General features: G+C 36.2%; 1 protein-coding gene across 3 annotated transcripts in view; it reads left to right on the forward strand.

The window, feature by feature from the left end:
* CEP162 (centrosomal protein 162) overlaps window positions 1-16,464 on the forward strand; it is a 79,261-nt gene extending 62,797 nt beyond the window's left edge. For all 3 annotated transcript variants that reach the window (XM_019520396.1, XM_019520397.1, XM_019520398.1), the window contains 10 exons: window positions 706-811; window positions 1,471-1,597; window positions 2,113-2,276; window positions 3,803-3,907; window positions 7,122-7,346; window positions 8,013-8,671; window positions 9,424-9,565; window positions 10,245-10,343; window positions 11,944-12,078; window positions 14,616-16,464. In XM_019520396.1, coding sequence (XP_019375941.1) covers window positions 706-811; window positions 1,471-1,597; window positions 2,113-2,276; window positions 3,803-3,907; window positions 7,122-7,346; window positions 8,013-8,671; window positions 9,424-9,565; window positions 10,245-10,343; window positions 11,944-12,078; window positions 14,616-14,834 — 1,981 coding nt within the window. In that variant the 3' untranslated portion in view covers window positions 14,835-16,464. The remainder of the gene's footprint in view (window positions 1-705; window positions 812-1,470; window positions 1,598-2,112; window positions 2,277-3,802; window positions 3,908-7,121; window positions 7,347-8,012; window positions 8,672-9,423; window positions 9,566-10,244; window positions 10,344-11,943; window positions 12,079-14,615) is intronic.
* The last annotated feature ends 1,786 nt before the right edge of the window (window positions 16,465-18,250 follow it).

Here is an 18,250-nt window from a genome sequence, read left to right on the forward strand (position 1 = left end):
GTGGTTCCAAAGAAGAAGGAGCTAGACTGTTTTCGGTGCTGGCAGATGATAGAACAAGGAGTAATTTTATCAAGCTGTAGCAAGGAAGTTTAAGTTAGCCAGCAGTTCAGGCCACAAAAGAGCCCTGTACAGAAAAAGGGAATTGTTAGTTTTATTGTGCTGAAGGAGGAATGGGTAAGGAGTCATTATGTAGGGGGATCCTAAGCCTTGTAAAACTTGACTGTCTCTCAGTAATGCAAGTGTCAGCAGTTATGCACATTCATAATTTACAAACCATTAATGAATAGGGTTCACAGATGAGCTTAGTAGGTAAGAAGTGGATTTTTCCACTGCACATACATAATTCCACTGACCCAAAGCAACTGGCTTGGAGTTTGTGTATCTTTAGTCAGGAGGGAAGTTGATTTTTTGGCTTTATTGATTTTGATCATAGTGCAACTACTTTTTCTCTTGTTTTACTAACTTCTCTTCAGTTCACATTTTTGGGTAGGCCTGGGTTGATTTCTGGCAACATGGGGGTGATCTAAGCTTTGATTCATGATTTTTACCTACTTAATGTAATTCTCTTTTTTTAATATAAAATAAGATGATTAAATTCTTTTTTTACTGGAATTCGAAAGAATAAGCATCTTGTATAGAAATTGTTAAGTTTGCTCATGAAAGCTATGTAAAATGTACCAAACTGCATTCTGTTTTTATTATTAGAGAAAAGATGGATCAAAATAACTTCCAGTCACAGTTAGTGCAGGATTCTGAGCCAATAAGAAACCAAAGTTTCTCAGAATTGATTTCAGAACTTCGAGCAGCACAGGTAAATAGAAGCAGATGCCTTTCAAAATATTTACCTGTTTTTGCAAAATAGATAGGACTATCATTATCGTGGACTTACTGAGTAACACATACTACGTGTTTGCTAGTTTTCCTATGTTAAAATGCTGTACCATTTTTATATTTATTACATATTACTGTGTTGAAATATTGTAAACAATGTGAATGAATCCTCAGATGAACTCTTACTAGGTCCCAAAGAAAGAAACTGATTGAAAGAAAGATGTTCTTAGCTAGTAGAGCTCACCTTTTTGGCCCCACAGGCCAGATTGTGGCATGGGGCTGAATTGGACCTTACATGCCAAGATCAGGCCTGCCCCCCTGGATTGGGCTCTATATGGCCTTTGCTAGCTCCTGTGCTGTCTCTGTCCATCCCCATACACTGGGATCAGGCCCCCAGGAAGCTGCGCTGCCTCCATCTGACCCAGTATGCTGGGATCAGGCCCTGCACTGCCTTGTGCACCTGATGTAGCACTCAGGGCCACAGTCTGTGGCAGCACTGTGAGCCGGGGGCTGAGTACCGCTGTTCTGTCATCATTGCTGATTCTTTGGTTGGTGTCCTAACATGGTCTGTGAAAATAATTGCAAGTCACCAAGGAAATTTACAAAAATTGCTTCCAATGTTTTGTCTAAAAACTTAAGAAAGAAGAAACCAAACTGCTGGAAGAGATAAAACGGCTTAAGCAAGACAAACAAGCCCTTGAAGTAGATTTGGGACAAATGAAGAGAGAGAGAGATCTGGCAAGAACACAGCTTTTTTCTGCTTCAGGTAAAGGAGTCATTTGTGTAGTTTATAAATCTAATCAACACTTATTTTTCTAAATAAACGTATGAAACATAATGTATATTCATTCCCTTGTTACATATATTACAGGAGCTTTTAGAAATCCCATATTAGAATAGAGATGTAGGACTGGAAGGAATCTGAAGAGATCAACTAGTCAACCCCCCCCGCAGGAAGACAGAATCAATTATAACTAGACTATTATGGGTAGATGTTCTGTCTAACTTGTTCCTGAAAAAAAAAAACCCTTCAATTCCAAGACCACCAGTTCAGGCATTTCAGTACCTGAACATTTTTTTTTTCTACTAGCCAATATAAATTCTTGTTGCAAATTGAAAACTAAAATATTTGAAGGAATCCATTTAAAGTGTAGTTACATTTTAAAACTAAATGTTGTCACACTTTTAAACTCTGAAGTCAGTGCAACTGAGGAGGGTAAATCTGATTGTTCTGATCTTAGGTCCCTAACAGGAGATTAAATTTATTTTTTTACTTTATAGGCGAGAAGAATTATGAGATAAAGATTATGGAAGAATCATACAAACAAGAAATTAGTAATTTGAAAAAGAGGTTGCAGTGGTATGCAGAAAATCAAGACCTTTTGGATAAAGATGCAGCACGTCTTAAAAATGCAAAAGAAGAAATTGAGAAATTAAAACTGCAGGTGATCATAGTTCTAGATTTATTTTGTAAATGAGTTCTTATTTGTACATACAAAGAAAATGAGTAAAATTTATCTATTTTTTTCAGCATATGCATTATTTCCAAAATGCAGTACGTTGAAAATGTCAGAATCTTCAGACTAAATACAGAGACCCTAATAGTGTGGGCATTCCTTAAATGCACCAGAGCATAACATTTGTTGCATTAGACATTTCAAGTGACTTTTCTAATCATAATCCTCAGTTGATGATTCTTTAAGACGTGCAAAGCTATTGAGTAAGGATGTCAGTTACATTGTTACACTAATAGTTTTAAGGTCTATGAACATATGAAGGTACACAGCGGTGATTAAAGTAATGTTTCTTTTCAGTGGGAATTACCAAAGTTTTTAATTGTTTTCTAGAAACACTTTGTGACTTTAGGTAAGGTGGGAGAGCAGGCCTCCACTTGTTTATGGTTGAAATTAAAATCTTCTAAATCAGAATCAAATAAAACCAGTCCAGGGATCCCAAAACATTAGTTTTGAAATGGGAACTGCCCCATTTATTTCAGTGTGTCTTAATTCATATGCCAGTGATATTTCACTGCTTATGGAAACATTTAGGGGAAAAAAAGAAGGTATGTTGTTAAGAGCCGAAAGTAGGCAAAAGTTTGCAAAGAATCAGTGAATGGAGAGGGCTCAAAGTGATGTATATGAGAAGTGGTTTTTCAACAGCTCATGGTGAAGGCAAAATGTTTAGTTTAGTTTTCCACAAGGGAAATTAAGGTTTCAGATTTTGTAAAGCATTCCAGATATTGCTATCTTATTTGGATGGGTTGTCTTGTGTATCAAAAAATTAACCTCTACACAATAGTACTATCCTCATTTCTAAAATGATGTCCACTAGAGATATTATAGATGGACTCCTTCCATCATTCGTCTAACAAACCAGTTGCATTATATAGGATCCTATTTATTGATACAATATGGGGGAGGAAAACGTCGCCAGTTCCTGCTCACAAGTCTCAAGACCATTCTTGGCCTACATACTATTTAGGACTTCTGTTAGTATTAAAAAGTATAGATTAGGCAGCTTTAAATTGCCTCACTAAATTCAAAGGTAAAAGATTTAACTTCTTCCCTTACCTGACCTTGTGGTAGTGGGTGACAGGTATCATGCATCTGTTCCATGCTGTTTTTCCACTCTGTCACATCCTTTTATATACCAGTAGAATGGGACACAGACACAGGGCTAAGATCCAACTCAGATTTTCCAGCAGAGAGTTCTTAATCTTGCAGGGGAACTGCCTGATGGACATTTGCAGCTGGAAATCTTCTCCCTTTTCCCTGACTTTAACTCAATTTAAGAATCTGGCCCTTAGACTTACAGCTGTCTATGAGCCATGTTAATAACTAGGATTGAAGTGAGTATATTAATACTGTTCAGGATTAGAACACTTCCATTTGTTTTTTATTTGACATACTGAGGTTTCTTTTTCCACTGAGCTAGTAAAGTTAATTTATTTACTTTGCCTTTTGGTGAGTAGGTTGAGAAGCTCACAACTGAAGCTGGGAATCAATCTGCACAGCAGAAGAAACGTTGGAAGGACAGGGCAGCAGATGCTAAAAGAATTCAAGATCTCGAGCAACAGGTAGACAATATATTATGAGATCTTATTGGAAGCATCCCTTGATAAATTAATCATTTTATCTTAGTGCTATAAATACTAATTAATCTATTAAGAGTGTTTCTGTGTATTTTAACAAGTTTTAATTTTATCTGCGTAATTTTAAATAAAAATTCTGTATGTGAATGTTTTGTTTCACAAACAAGATATTTTGTTCTGGGATCTGCAGTGAAGTAATAATAATTTTATTGGATTACTCATTGGGTTTATGAGAACAATTTGGATATGAAAATATTATGAGATCATGTAGGATCAAGTATAAGTTGGAAAGTCGAACAAGAGATGAAGAAAAGAGAGGAAACTAAGAAGCCATGACTATTTTCTATTGTTTCTGGCCCTTTCACATTTTTTTAAAAGTAAATAGTATACATTAAAATAGAGTGCTCTCTCTTTCTAGAGTCATAGAAAAGCAAGACTGAAAGGGACATAAGGGATCACTTAGTCATAACCTCCTGCTCTGTTTTGCCATCTAAATCATCCCAAATAAACATTTTGTCTAATTTACCCTTTGAGAAACTTGCAGTGATAGAGATGCCACAACCCTTTTTAGATAATCTGTTCTAGTGCTTGAGACACGCGAATAATTAAGAATTCTTTTCTGTGCATTAGAGATGCACCAATACATCAGTCCAATATCAGACAGGTACTGATATAAAGAAAATTGATTGTATTGGAAATCAGCCTGATGTGGCAGCTAATTTGGCCAATAAATGCCTGTACGTGTGCACAGTCGCAGCGCAGCACATAGGCAGGGAGGAGCACAGCCTGACAGCTTGAAGAGTGGCATGGAGCTGTTAAGTCTCGTGTGGTGGAAGGGGAGGGAGTAGGAGGAGGGGAGGGGCATGGGGGAGCAGATCAAGGCCCCTGTGGTGAGGGAGGAGTGGGGCTGGGGGCAGAGGCTGGGGCAAGCGCTGCCTGGGTGGGGCAGGCATGGGATGGAGCTCTGGCTTGTTGTGGGGGAGGGCACTGCCATTGCACACTGCTCCTCTGGGAGCTGCTGGTGCGGCACTTACCCACTCATCTGGCAGCTGCCATCGCTGCTCATCCAGGAGGACATGGGGGTGATGTGCCCCTGGATCTGCGTGGGGCGGGCTGGGCTGTGTAGGGCTCTTCCCGGTCCACCCTGCCCTGCGCATACCCCTTTTCCCCCTCCTCCCCTCTCTGCTCCAAAGCCACTATTTTCCTTGTAGCAGTGGGAGGGGAATGAATTCAAGACATCACTCCAGTCATTAGGTTTTACACCTAGAAATGATAAGACATTTATAAATATGTTCCATGTATAGAACCTAGTTATTGGTGGGTTGTCTTGTATCTGAGTAAATACAGTACTTCAGAACATTTCTTCAATTTATCAAAATCATTCTGAATCCTAATCTTACCCCCTAAACCCCACCTGGCTTAGTGTCATATGCAGATTCCCTCTTCCAAGTCATTAATGATGATGCTAAATGATATAGGATCCAGGAGAAACTACTAGGGACCCCACTTAATTTCTCCTCCCAATATGACTGACCTGTTGATGACTGTTCTCTCAGTACAGTAATCTAAAGTATTAAAAGTTATGGATCCATATTATAATAGTGTCATTTATAATACACTGTCTTAGCTTGCTTATGAAAATGACAGAAGAAAAAACTGTTTCAAAAGCTTTGCTGAAATCTAGGTATTATGACATCCACTGCTCTTCCCCATCAATATTCTGGCATTGAAAGAAATCTGGCTGGTTAGCATGGTTTACACTTGACAAATATATGCTGCTTTTAGGTACTTACAAGTTAATTGTATTTCACCAAATATTGTAGACAGGTTGGTCTGTAATTCGCTGGATTCCCTTTTTATTTCTTTCTTTCACTGGGCTATATATTTGCCCATTCCAGCCTTCTAAGGCTTTACCTGATCTTCACAAATATCATAACCAAATAACCAGTGACTGCAATTACCACAGCCTTGAATGATCTCAGCTGACCCTTATCAAGTTGCTGATTTGAAAATATATAACTTGTCTTAAATAATTTCTAACTTATTCTTTCCCTACTGAAAGCTAAGATTCTTAACCTCCACTTTTATCTTTGATGTTAATTCTGCTTGTCATATAACAATTGACCTTTCGGTGAGGATGAAGTATAAAAAGCATTAAACACTGCAGCCCTCTCCATGGTAGCTATTGTTAGTTTCTATTCCACTCTTCAATGTATTTTTTTTATTATTGGACTAACTTCAGAGTTGAGATTCAATTAGGCAAAAATGAGGAAAAACACTTTGTCTTCATAAGCTTGTCTTACTTTATCCCAGCTATGCACTGAATCAAATAAAAGACATCACCCCAGAAAATCCTTGCCCCTGGCATTTAAAATGTAACATCATCATAGTAAAATATGTAGTTTGAGTTTAAAGCATTAGAACAACACCAATGCTTAGGAATCTTATTTTAACTTCCATAATAAACAAACAAGTCTTTCTTCCAGGAGGTGTGATATTCAGTACAGAGTCAGTTATCTGGAAAGTCAGTTAGTGGGAAGGCTGTTTAATAACAAAACTATCAGCCTGTAATTGGATTTTGCTTGTCAGTAAGACAAAACAGCATTGTTTGTTTACTAGTGCTTTGAGATTTTAAAACATTATATGTTATCATATGTTTATTTCTTCTTGTTTTTAAATATTTGCTGTACAATATACTATTGAATGGTACAACCATCTGGAAAAATTAATTATCTGAAATGATGGTGACAATTATTGTGAATAATTGATGTCTTACCGTAAATACGTTTTTTACTTTGAAATATTCTGACCAAAGCCCTTCTGTCCTGCTTTAGAAATATTCTTTTAGCTAAGTGCCATTTTTTAGCTAAGTAAAATTAATGTTATTAAAATAAATAAGATTTAAAAATCAGAATCCAAATTAAAAGAAATGTAGCTCTTAATTTGATTTAGATGCAAGTTTATCCTGGAGCCTTTTCCTTCAAGCACAGATTCATAAAAGTCAAAAATTCACTCTTGATGCCTTTACACCAAAAGCTCCCTTTTAATGTGTAGTTCTGCCTTCTAACAGAACTTTAGTGGATTTCACATTAATTCACTTACAGCAAGCCATTAGCCATCTTTAGTACAGTATATTTGTGTTGTAATAAAGGTCTTCTCATTATTTCTGCCTAACTTTAGATAACTTTCTTTTTGACAGATTAAGGAAATGGAAGGGATTCTGAAGAGAAGGCATCCAAATTCATTGCCTGCTTTGATATATGCTGCTGCAGCAGCCTCTGAAGAAGTTGATGTTTCAGCTAAGACCAATACAATTGATTTTCTAGAAAGAAGAATAAAAAAGTTAGAAAGAGAGTTAGAGGGGAAAGATGAGGAAGCTAAGAAAAGTCTCCGTGCTATGGAACAACAATTTCAAAAAATAAAGGTAGCTAAGCTAAGAGTCACACGTGGATTCTTTTATTCGTGCTGAGCAGCAGCTTATTTTATAAGTAGTGGAGTTAAGTTTTTTTTGCGGTTTGTTAGATATTAGATTCTGGTTTTGAGATTACGGTATTGCAGGATGAAGATAAAAATGAGATTTAAAGAAAAACCCTGTAGTTTCAGGAACCAGATTTTAAACTTGTGCATTTGAACTGTAAAAGCCTCTTAATTGCCAGAGAAAGAATAAATTTGCAGAGGGAATTTCTCAGGACCCATTAAATATCTTTTCATGCCTGGAGGGAAAAGATTTGATTCTGCAGATCCTCATTTATCTAGCTATATTCATAAGTTGAAAAACACAGGATAGTAGACTACAAAATCATTTTGTTTTTATATGTTAAGTTGAAGCCTATATCCAACACCCTACCCTGCGTAAGTGTGCTAAGAAAAGCATTTAGTTAAGTGATATTTTGTGTCCTGCTGTTTCAAAGCTGTTCTCTTTGTTGTAGATAGTAATTTTGTTAATTTAATAGCTTATTACCATTTTCTGAAGTGTTAAAAGTATCATGTTTTATATATTTATATTTATTTTTATGGGTTAACTTCATCATCTTAACTTGTACCAAAAAAAGAGTGATAAATCCAATTCTGTAAATTGCCTTTCTTCTAGCTTCAGTATGAGCAAAGACTTGTAGAGCTTGAAAAATTACTTGCTTCAAAGTTGATGAATGAAACCCAGAAATTGCATGACAACAAATGCAGTTTTATAGCACTTGAACGAGAACTTCACAATGAAAGAGAGACCTATCAGACCACTATAAAAAATCTTCAAACAGAAATTGAAAATCTTAAAGATCAAAACTCTCAATTAAAACTGAGAAGTGAGAGAAGTGATAAACACTTAGAGGACCAGGTGGAACAAGCCAGTGCAAAAGCCAGGTTGGTAAAATTAAATCAAGAACTGGTCACCAAAAGTAAAGAAATACAGGACCTTACAAAAACTGTGGAGAAGCTTCAGAGAGAGAGAAGGAGGATGCTGTGTGATCAGAATTCAAATGACAAAGCTGACAACAGTGAAAAGTCTACAGAGATTTTACAGAAGGATACTTCAGCAACAGATAAAAGGAAATCTAGCAACCATGAATGTTTCCCCAACACTCTTGATGAAAAAATATATCAACCACATAGCTTTGCTGATCCCCATATTTCAGAAGTTCTGCAAGAAAATGCACAGTTGAAAGATGAGCTTGAAAGATTGTGTCTAGAAATGAAGCAGGAGCAAGTGAAGTCTCAAGCAGCACTGGCTTATTCCGAAAATAATGTGCGTAGGTAAGTGTTTAACATGTGTTTTTAAGATGCTGTAATAATAGAATATTGGCTAACAGGACCTAGGTATTAGTAATAAAACAGTGCCTTCTAACAACTAGTCCGCATCTATGAATATAGCTCATGTTAGCAGTGAGAATTATTTAGTGGTTTTGCTGAACTTGATTGGTGGCTTCTGTCCATCTGTGGACAAAGATACAAGGATTGCTAATGTTGCCTCTTCTTTTGGCATTAAGTGGCGTTTTTGATCAAAAAATGAAACAATAGGATTGCTGCAGCTGAGTGGACCACAATAATATAAGCGATTTCTTTACATCAAGGCATCAGTGTGCTTCCTTACTTTTAGAACAAGATTCTAAAAGGACATCAACATTTTATGGAGGGTGCTACCACTTCAGTGCTTTCAGACATACCTACACTAGTTCAATTTGCAGTGGTTTTGAGTAAGAATAATGTTTTTAAAATAAATTGTTACACACTTAGATGCCTTTGTTGTTTCATCTTACTGTGCATCATTGATATTTCTGACCTAGACCTTCAAAATTGTATGCAGGCCATGGGAGTAATGATAGCAGCCTGCAAAAATGCAGTTACCAAATTTGTGGGTATATCAAGAGTAATTATGTCACTGCAGTTGTTGTCACTTTACACAAGGTGTGCCTGAGAAATTTGGAAGATACAAAGCCCATAACTTATTTGACCTTTTAAATGCGTAAGTATAGAACTATGCATACCTGTAGTATTTTTTTTTCTAGGATAAAAGAAGAGACAGCTGAATATATCACAGCTCTTAAAGCATCCCACCAGAGAGAAGTAGAGAGAATTCTTTGCCAGCATGCAATGGAGCATTCCACTTCTAAACTAGCAAAACTAAATAGCAAAATTTCAACCCAAGAGGTAAAATACAAATATTAAACGTATTTGTTTCTAATGCACATCAGATCTTTTTAATGACTGTTTTAAACTGTTTAGTTTCTAAATGACTATAAATACAGGCAACCCTCGTCATTTGCAGGAGATAAGTTCTTGTATCCTGGCTGCTCTGGCAACAGCGGGAGCACAGCGGCGGCAAGCGCAGAACTCCCGAGGACCTTCTTTGAGTGTATTTAAGAAGCAGGTTCAGCATTCACAAATGCCGAACCCACAAATAGTGAGAGTTTCCTGTATTGACCATTTTCAATTAAAGTGGACCATATTCTTTCAAAAATATTCTTAGCTGATATTTCTGGCAGTAGAGGGAGAGTTTTATATTTGTATACTTGTAATTACCTTGGGTTGGATATTGATAACTTTTTTTTCTCAAACTAAGTATTGGTTTTAAACTCTGATAATATCCTTATATATTTACTTTTCATTATTACTCTATTCAACAGAACTCAAGCAGCTTAAAAGTAGCACTATTTATGTATAAATCAGATGCACCTAGCATACTGGTATTACATCACTTGCTTTTTAGTATAAAGTACAATACATGTTCTTACTAATATTCAAGAAAAGTTTCTCTTTCATTTTGAAGATTTTTAAATAACTGTTCAAAGGGATTTATATTAATGACATCTATATCAATATTCCCTAGATCCTAATAAAACATCTCCAAGAACAAGTTAAAGAGCTACAGAGGGATCAAGAAGCCTTAGTAATTTCACAGATGCGAGAGGAAATCTTACAGAAGGAGGTAAGAGTATACGAATAGTTTGTGGAACTTTTTAGCTATCCAAAGGCAATGCAAGAAATCAGGCATATGTTTTGTAAGGTTCCAGCAATATACCATATATACTTGAAACTAAGACGACCCTGAATGTAACACAACCTCCAATAACTAGATTCTATACACGGAAGATGTATAAATTTGTTATAAGTTTCCATGTATAGAATCTAATTATTGGGGGTCATCTTTAATTAATCTCCCCCTCCCTGCCCCCCACCACTGCAGGGAGGCAAGGTGGTGTGGGGAGGTCAAACAGCTTGCGTCCTCCCCCTTCTTACTCTGGCCCATGCCTAACCCTGTTTTGCCTCTGGGGCTTTTTTCCCTATGTTAAATGGGAGGGGGAAATCTTGTCTTAGAATCAAGTAAGTACAATAAAATGAAAGCTGCCTATAAAAACCCAGTCTAGTTTTAGCTCTGCTTTTAACAAAATTAAGTTTTTAAAACCAGAGTAGGTTGTAGTCAAGTGTTACATGCTAATACTATCTTTTCCCATAAACTCTTCTCAATTTAGTCTTTGGAAATGAGCTTCACTGAGGCTTTTTATATATTGATATGTAATCTTTATCTGAAAACTAATGTAAAGCCATGTCTTGTACATTGTTTTAGTATACAAAAGAAGTAATAAGCTCTTTGTTTTATAAAGATGCTGTTACTACTTCCCATTTTTGTTGGTGTTGTCATTGTGGTTTAACTACAGTAACAACATTCCACTGTGGTTTAAAAATACAATAGGAAAATGAAATGTCATTGTCCCAAGATACATTATCTAGTATGTCTCTCTAATCATACCTTGGCTTGGTGAACTGGAGTACATCATAGGGCATTTTCATCTCTAGTTTCTCTCATTGTTCAATAAGAAGAGCATTGACAAACTTCACTTATGAAAAATAAGCATCTGAAACCCTCTAGGTTCTTAAAAATGAGGCCATTTCCATTTACAGCTGTTGAACCTCTACAGTTTCAACTAGAGTATTTATGTGAATGTGCCTTTGTGTCTAAATGTAGGCGTGCAAGATAAAAATGTTTGCACTTTTTAATTTATCTTTCTTTTTGGCTTGTAGTTTGTAGCAAAAGTGGCTGAAAGACGAACCTTATTGTAGTCAGAAGTTCAGAAATCCATGTTTCTGTTTCTAATATGGTCCCACCACTTCACAGTTACTCCTGAGAACTATTTCCATTGATAAATTCATTCACAGAATCCTGTTGTGGAAATAACTTTGTTAGGAACAGGCTTTCTGTGGTTCCTGGCCAGTAAGGGCTAGTTGAGCTAAGGAGACAGAAATTATGTGCACTCATTGATTCTGAAAGAAAAAGACTTCCATCCTTCACTAGAGAGAGAGGCTCTCCAGCATGAAGGAAGTTAAGTAATAAGAGGTTCTTCTCACCTTTTTGTTCTAAGAGCAGGCTTATACCACTCACTTATAGCACTTAAGCATATGAGTAGAGAAAGCAGTCTGATTGCTGGTATAGTGAAGCATGCATTGCTACTGTGTGTGCAGACCCAGAAATATATTGTCTAGCACAGTGAGCACTACTTCAATGTAAATAATAAATATCTCAATTTTAGATGGCAAAATTACTAAAAGACTTGAGAGAAGCTAAAGAGAGCCAGAGTCCTGAAATGAAACGCTTCTTATGCCTAGAAAGAAAAATCAAGCATATGGAGACCAGACATGACCAAAGAGAACAAGAACTACAGCAGGTAAAAAATATCAAATATTGTAGCTTGTTATGTAGTTTGACATCATTAATCAAGAATATTTGATACCTACAGTGTAATGAGCTGCTTTTATTCTAGTAGGTGCTCACTAGTGCAAATAAATCTTACACCCAAAATTAGTAGTAGGGTCAATTACCATTCTTGTATGTTTGATTGTAAATGAGATATTTAGAGTTCCAAGTGACAATAAACATGAGTGTCAAATTGCAGTTTATGGACACAGAAAGGAAGGCTATGAGAATTTTGAAAATCTGGGTTAGTATTTTTATGTATAGCTGCGTTGTAATTACTATCTTTGTCTTAGTTGCATAATCCAGTATTTGCTTGTATGTAGGTTTGTCTCATGATTGTTTAGCTGGTTGTAGCTTATTAACAATTCTCTGTTTAAAAAATGAAGATAAGCCTCAGTTTTAAAAATAGTGCTAAAACCTTTACTTTGTTATTCCTATGCCTTGTTTATGATGTTCTAGCCTTGTATTCTTAGTAATCCTTTTTAAGGGGAAGCATTTTTATATCCAGAGACTAGCTTCTGATTGCTCCCCCCCCTGCAATTTATAAGATTTTTTTTTTTTAATCACACTAATCCCTCTACTATATGAGTGTCTTCCAGTAACACCTTGCTACTGAAATGATGTGACTGGCATCTTTCATATGTGGTTTGTTCTTTCTCATCCTGCCCCAGGAAAATAATTACTTTTTTCAGTAAAATCTTGGGTTGTTTTTTGGGTTGCTAATAAATACTGTGTTGTTTTTTGAAACAATAGAAGTAAAGTCAAGAAAGTATCGTGGGAGTAGAAGGCGGTGAGCCTTGTGACTGTTCTTAATGATGGTTTTTTATCTGGGAGTTTATTCTACTGGGTAACACCAGCCCCTAAGAAAGTGCTTTCTCCTACACAAAAGAATGTTACTCATTCCACAAAAGCTCCTTAGTGCCATAGAAAATAGAACTTGCCACTTAGATTCTTTTAAAGAAGAAAATTACTATATCCTATCAATCAGATCTGCACTATATTCATGTTTATATCTTCACTGCTGTTGACATGCAGTTTCCACTTTTACTGTGCTGTCAATTTTTCAAAGTCAAAACCAATAAATTAACATTTTTGTCTTTCTTTTTATCCCACTCCCTCCCACTGCAGGTGTGAGAATTTTTCCCTTGTCTTTTAAAGCTCTGAAAAACTTCTTAACTGAGGTGGTTGTGGGTTGATGCTTTGATTTGATTAACATTTAGTAATTTTTATACCTAAACTACAGTGTCAGACTCTCTGGTATAACTCCATTGTTCTGGTCTATATTATTGTAAGGGATTTTTGTGTTAACCCTAATAGCAGTAGCATTAATATTAAGTAATTTTCATTTAGATATGTAGTTTTTTGGTAATTTTTTTTTTTTGCTTTAGGAATTGCAAGAAGTCCCTTTAAGCCCTAGGAAATAAGTTAAACAAAAAACTAAAGACTTTCCTTTACACAATATATTCCTAAATAAGATATTCTGCTGTGACATTCAGTAATGACAGATTTTTATTTCATGCAACATAAACATGTTTAATTTAGCTCTTTGGAATTTAGAGGGACTAGGATTTGCATCACATGAAAATTCATTCAGATTCATATCTGCAACAGCTGCAGGGTACTGTCAATGTAGTATGCTTACAGAGCAAGAGATGGGGATTACATAGTTATTACAAAGCATAGATCCACCACAGAAACTCTGTACCATGAAGACAATCCAGATGTGGCTTGTTTTAGTTGTACACTATTGTTAACTCAATAAATCTGTATTTTTAAATGGCAAGTTTTAAAAAAGACTTTAGAGATCTGATATAGTTTGAATTATTAGATACTTACTGGGTACATCTAATCTAATGCACAGTAAAGCGTCACCGTCTACATGGGTACAGCAATTACTGTGCAATATATTAGTCTAATGTGCTATTTTCTGGTGCCTGTATATGCAGATACTAGAAAAATAGCGCATTAACTAACGTGCCGTAATACATGTGTGGATGCTGACCAGAAACAAATTGCTCCCAATCAGTCTAGGCAGCAGGAAGAGCTGTCCTGGCTCAGCGGGTCACTGCCTCCCAGCCATGTGGAGTTTGGGACCAGTCCTGATCTCCACAAGACTGGGAGAGCTGTCCTGGCTGCCAGGCAGCTGCCTCCCAACCATATGGAGATTGAGACTTGTCCCAATCTCCACTGGGCAGGGAGAGCTGTCCCAGCTGCTGGGCAGCTGCCTCCTATCAGGCTTGATTTGCTCCTGATGGGGGTGCACATGTAGACATGCACCAGAGAGTACTTTAATGAGCCTGAATTTTCAGTGCACATGTGCCCTGGTGGAAAAAGTCCCCTCTAATATTAGCCTTTGGAAATCAACATAAAAACCTTTACTAAAGTATATGTATATAGTAAAGAGGGGTGTGTTTTGGCAAAAGGGCTGTATCAAGTAAGGAGGAATGTTCAGTGAATTGATAGGTCTGAATCAGTGTGATACTGAACAGGTATGCTTATAATTTTCAGGTGGTGCAACAAACACAGCATGTTGCTGAAGCACTGCAAATCCAGGAGATTGAGAAATGGAGGAAACTTGCACAAATAAAGAATCAGGAGCTGGAGAAATTTCGAGTGGAATTAGATTCAATACTAGATGTTCTACGGGAATTACAGAAACAAGGAGTTATTATTCCAGCACCTGTTTCCAGTGGATTAAACATGCCAGGAAGTTATTGGAAGTTGTGAAGCAGAATTTTAATCTAAACAGCTGGGGTTAGGAAAGACTACTGAAAACAACCAGAGGTGCATTATTTGTAACTACAGGTACTTGAGTAACTGGATTTCCCTGGTCTCAAAATGGAGCGCTGTCCCCCCATCCCCCCGACCTTGCTCCTTAACATGCTCGGCTGCGCATCCAGAACTCCAGGATTAGTGGGGCAGGAGGGATATGTCCAGTGTTAAACACCTGTCCCATTTATCTCATGGAACACGAGCTTCATTGACCAAACTGACAGTCCCATTTCGTACACCTGTCCTAGATGTCCTGTCTCAGCAAAAACAAGATGTGTAGTCTCCCTATTATTAATGTGAACTCACTTTCAACTGTGCTTGCCTAAAGATGAGTTTTCAATGAACAACAGGCCAGTCTTGTATTTTCTTTTTCAGTAATTAGTCAAGTTGTGTGGTGTCAGAAAGAATCGTAAAATAATTAAGTCATTTGAATTAGATAATTTGGGTTTATTCATAAGATGAATTATTGCAAAGAAAACTGTTTCTCACACTGACACTGTGGAACTTGACTGAATATTTTGATGTGTATAATGTAGGTCACGTTGCATAGTTTGCTTTCTAGATTGCTCAGTTGCATCAATTCCCTTGCATCAGATTCCTCTGAGAAATCTACCTAATATGACCTTTGTAAAACAAGATGGTTAAACCAACAATATCAACTGTATACATTTTGAAGGTTATAAAATCTGGATTATATGTTTCTAACATCTCATCTCCCTTTTCATCTAGTATTCACCCCTCTCCTTTTTTGGGGCCCTTTAATTTCTCCAGATGCTTTAAAGTAGGAAAGATCTTCTCTTTACAACAGGCATTAGCCCAGAATTGAAAGAGCTTTCTTTCAATTTGGGGGTGTTTCCTACAAATTGAAATGCCTTGTGGTAATCCTATGTTAAAATATATTTTGTTTACATTTGATTACTGATGATGAACAGAGCAAAGTTAGAATAATTTAATTCATATGTTTTCCTCAAAACATGCACACCTGTACATCAGCATCTTTTTGTAGGGACCAACAGTGAAAACATCTTTTGTTAAATTATGTGGGCATGCGACAATCTATTATATTAATCACAAAAGTACTATCTACCAATTTCCACTGTGGGTTTAAACTGAAACCAATTTGAATGTCCATAGTTAATGAATAGTATAATATTTGCTCTTTAACATTCTTTGCATAGTGTGCATGTATGTATCTATAAAAATATACACGCATTATGTAAATATTTGCACTTGTATGTGTAAAGCTGTGATAAGATTGGGATCAAAATAGTTATCACATTGGATACCTCATGTTCAGATTTTTTTACTATTTTTTTAAAGATAAATTAAACATTAAAAAAGTGTTGTTTTCCAGGAACAGCCTAGAAGTTTTAATGTGCATTTGTATAAATAAGGCTATGAAAATTTGTATGTAAAATATTAAGAGTAAATGTATTTTTTAATCTGTAAGTTCGCATAATTATGTTTGCAAATGAAATATTGAAAAGCAGATATTTTCAATCTACCCTTGTTTCCTTTATAGACATTTGCCATAAAAGCATTGAATTATTTTGCAACGATGATAATACAACTATTTTACAGTGTGGAGACATGTTTCAGTTACACTATGAGTTTGCTTTTTGTTAAGTTGCAATGTATAGGCATATTTATATCTTCAGAAGGATAATTGTAATATGTATATAAGATTATATATAGTTTCTCAAATACATAAAAAAGATAAGAGCATTTTGAGGGTTGTTTTTTTTTTTATGTAATTGGACTATAATTATATAAGGATTTCTGCTAATATAGTGAAGTGCTCCAGAATTGGTTTGACCTGTGGAAGCTCAGTGCTCTTAGTGTTTAGAAAGCAGGTTTGCTGGGGACGGGTGACCAGCAGCAGGACAGCTTGGGATTTTGCCTGAAGCTGGAAGCCCTTGTTCCTTCACTCCCTTGCTTCTTTGTTCAGCAAGAGATGTATTTTAATGTTATTTCTAACCAGGCACTTAACACAAATGAGAGTTCTCAGACATCTGAATTCATCTTGTGTAGTTCTAGACAAAGGCTTTTGTCTTGTTGGCAGGAATCAAATTTTATAATTAATATTTTTTGAGAATATTCCCGTGTGTATATGTTGTTTACCTTACACTCTAAAAAAAAAAATCACGTCTAATTTTTGCATGTATTTATTTGAATACACATTCACTGAAAGAACCACGTATTTGGATACGGAAGAGGGAAAGAACTTGACACCTGACGAAGTAGGGTACAACAATGTCACATACAGCAGTTGAAGTTACATCCAGAGCACTTTCCAGTGATATCATAACTTTCAAATAACTAGGAACAGCTAGGGTGACAGAATGGAGTTACTGTTTTATAGAATACCACATATTTAGGTGTTTAGCTTCAACAGCTAAGTTAAAATGTGGACTTTATGCAAGGGAGGGGAAATCAGTCATAGTTATTTGTTACAATAATCTCTCTCAAGAATAAGCATTGAGGGAAAGGCTGATTTAAAAAAAAAAACTAACATTTCTTTGGCTCTTACTGTAAAATCTTCTGAAAGTGACCTTAGCGTGGTCTGTCAAACAAGTAATTTCGTATCTTCATTGTTGAGCTTTTCTTCCATGTACCTTCCTACATAAGCAAAAAAGATTTTCATCCATTTCAAATATGTTTACAAGGATGGTATTTTCTATAGAGTTTTATTCTTCTTTCAGTACCATTAGAAACTAGGAAAGACTTCTACATCATCAGTACAGATTTATCATACATTCTGCACTGCATCCATTTTCAGTAATAAACACAGATTCTTAAAAATGCTCCCCCTTTTCCAGACTTTACATGTATTTAATAAGCATTCTTATATTGTCAGCCATTTCCCAAGCTCTAGGGAATTTTCCATGTTATACATTACATTAAAATATTACTGACTGAGTTACCTTTGGAACCTTTAGAAAAGACAGAAAACAGCTGTCCTGGTGATGACTCACTGACCTAGATCAGAATTTGATGAATGCTCATGAAGTGTTTCAAGAGATGGAAGCTGTAGCACAGAAGAATAGAGTAGGCAGCAAAACAGAAGAAAAGAGCAGTCTCACTGTGGAAGTTGTGCTTAAATAAAGACAGTATGTCAAAGAAAGCAAAGCAGAAATAGTTGTGAGGTTTTCAGATTGCCTTCCCTACTCACATGCTTAAGACTAGAAGGATTGTTCATTTCATTGCATAGAGCTGGGTTTTACTGAGTGTGGATAAGTTTTCCAGTAGTATGTATTGCAGTTGCAAGCTCAGAAATATTAGCTCAAACATGCCACTCTCTGCCTAGTGGAAATACGCAGCCCTGGGGTCTGAGACAACTTCAACACTGCAGGGAGCAAGGGAGAGCATTA

The sequence above is a fragment of the Gavialis gangeticus genome, unplaced genomic scaffold (genome assembly GCF_001723915.1).
Source record: "Gavialis gangeticus isolate Ggan-Ray unplaced genomic scaffold, GavGan_comp1, whole genome shotgun sequence".
In the NCBI taxonomy this organism is placed as follows: domain Eukaryota; kingdom Metazoa; phylum Chordata; order Crocodylia; family Gavialidae; genus Gavialis; species Gavialis gangeticus.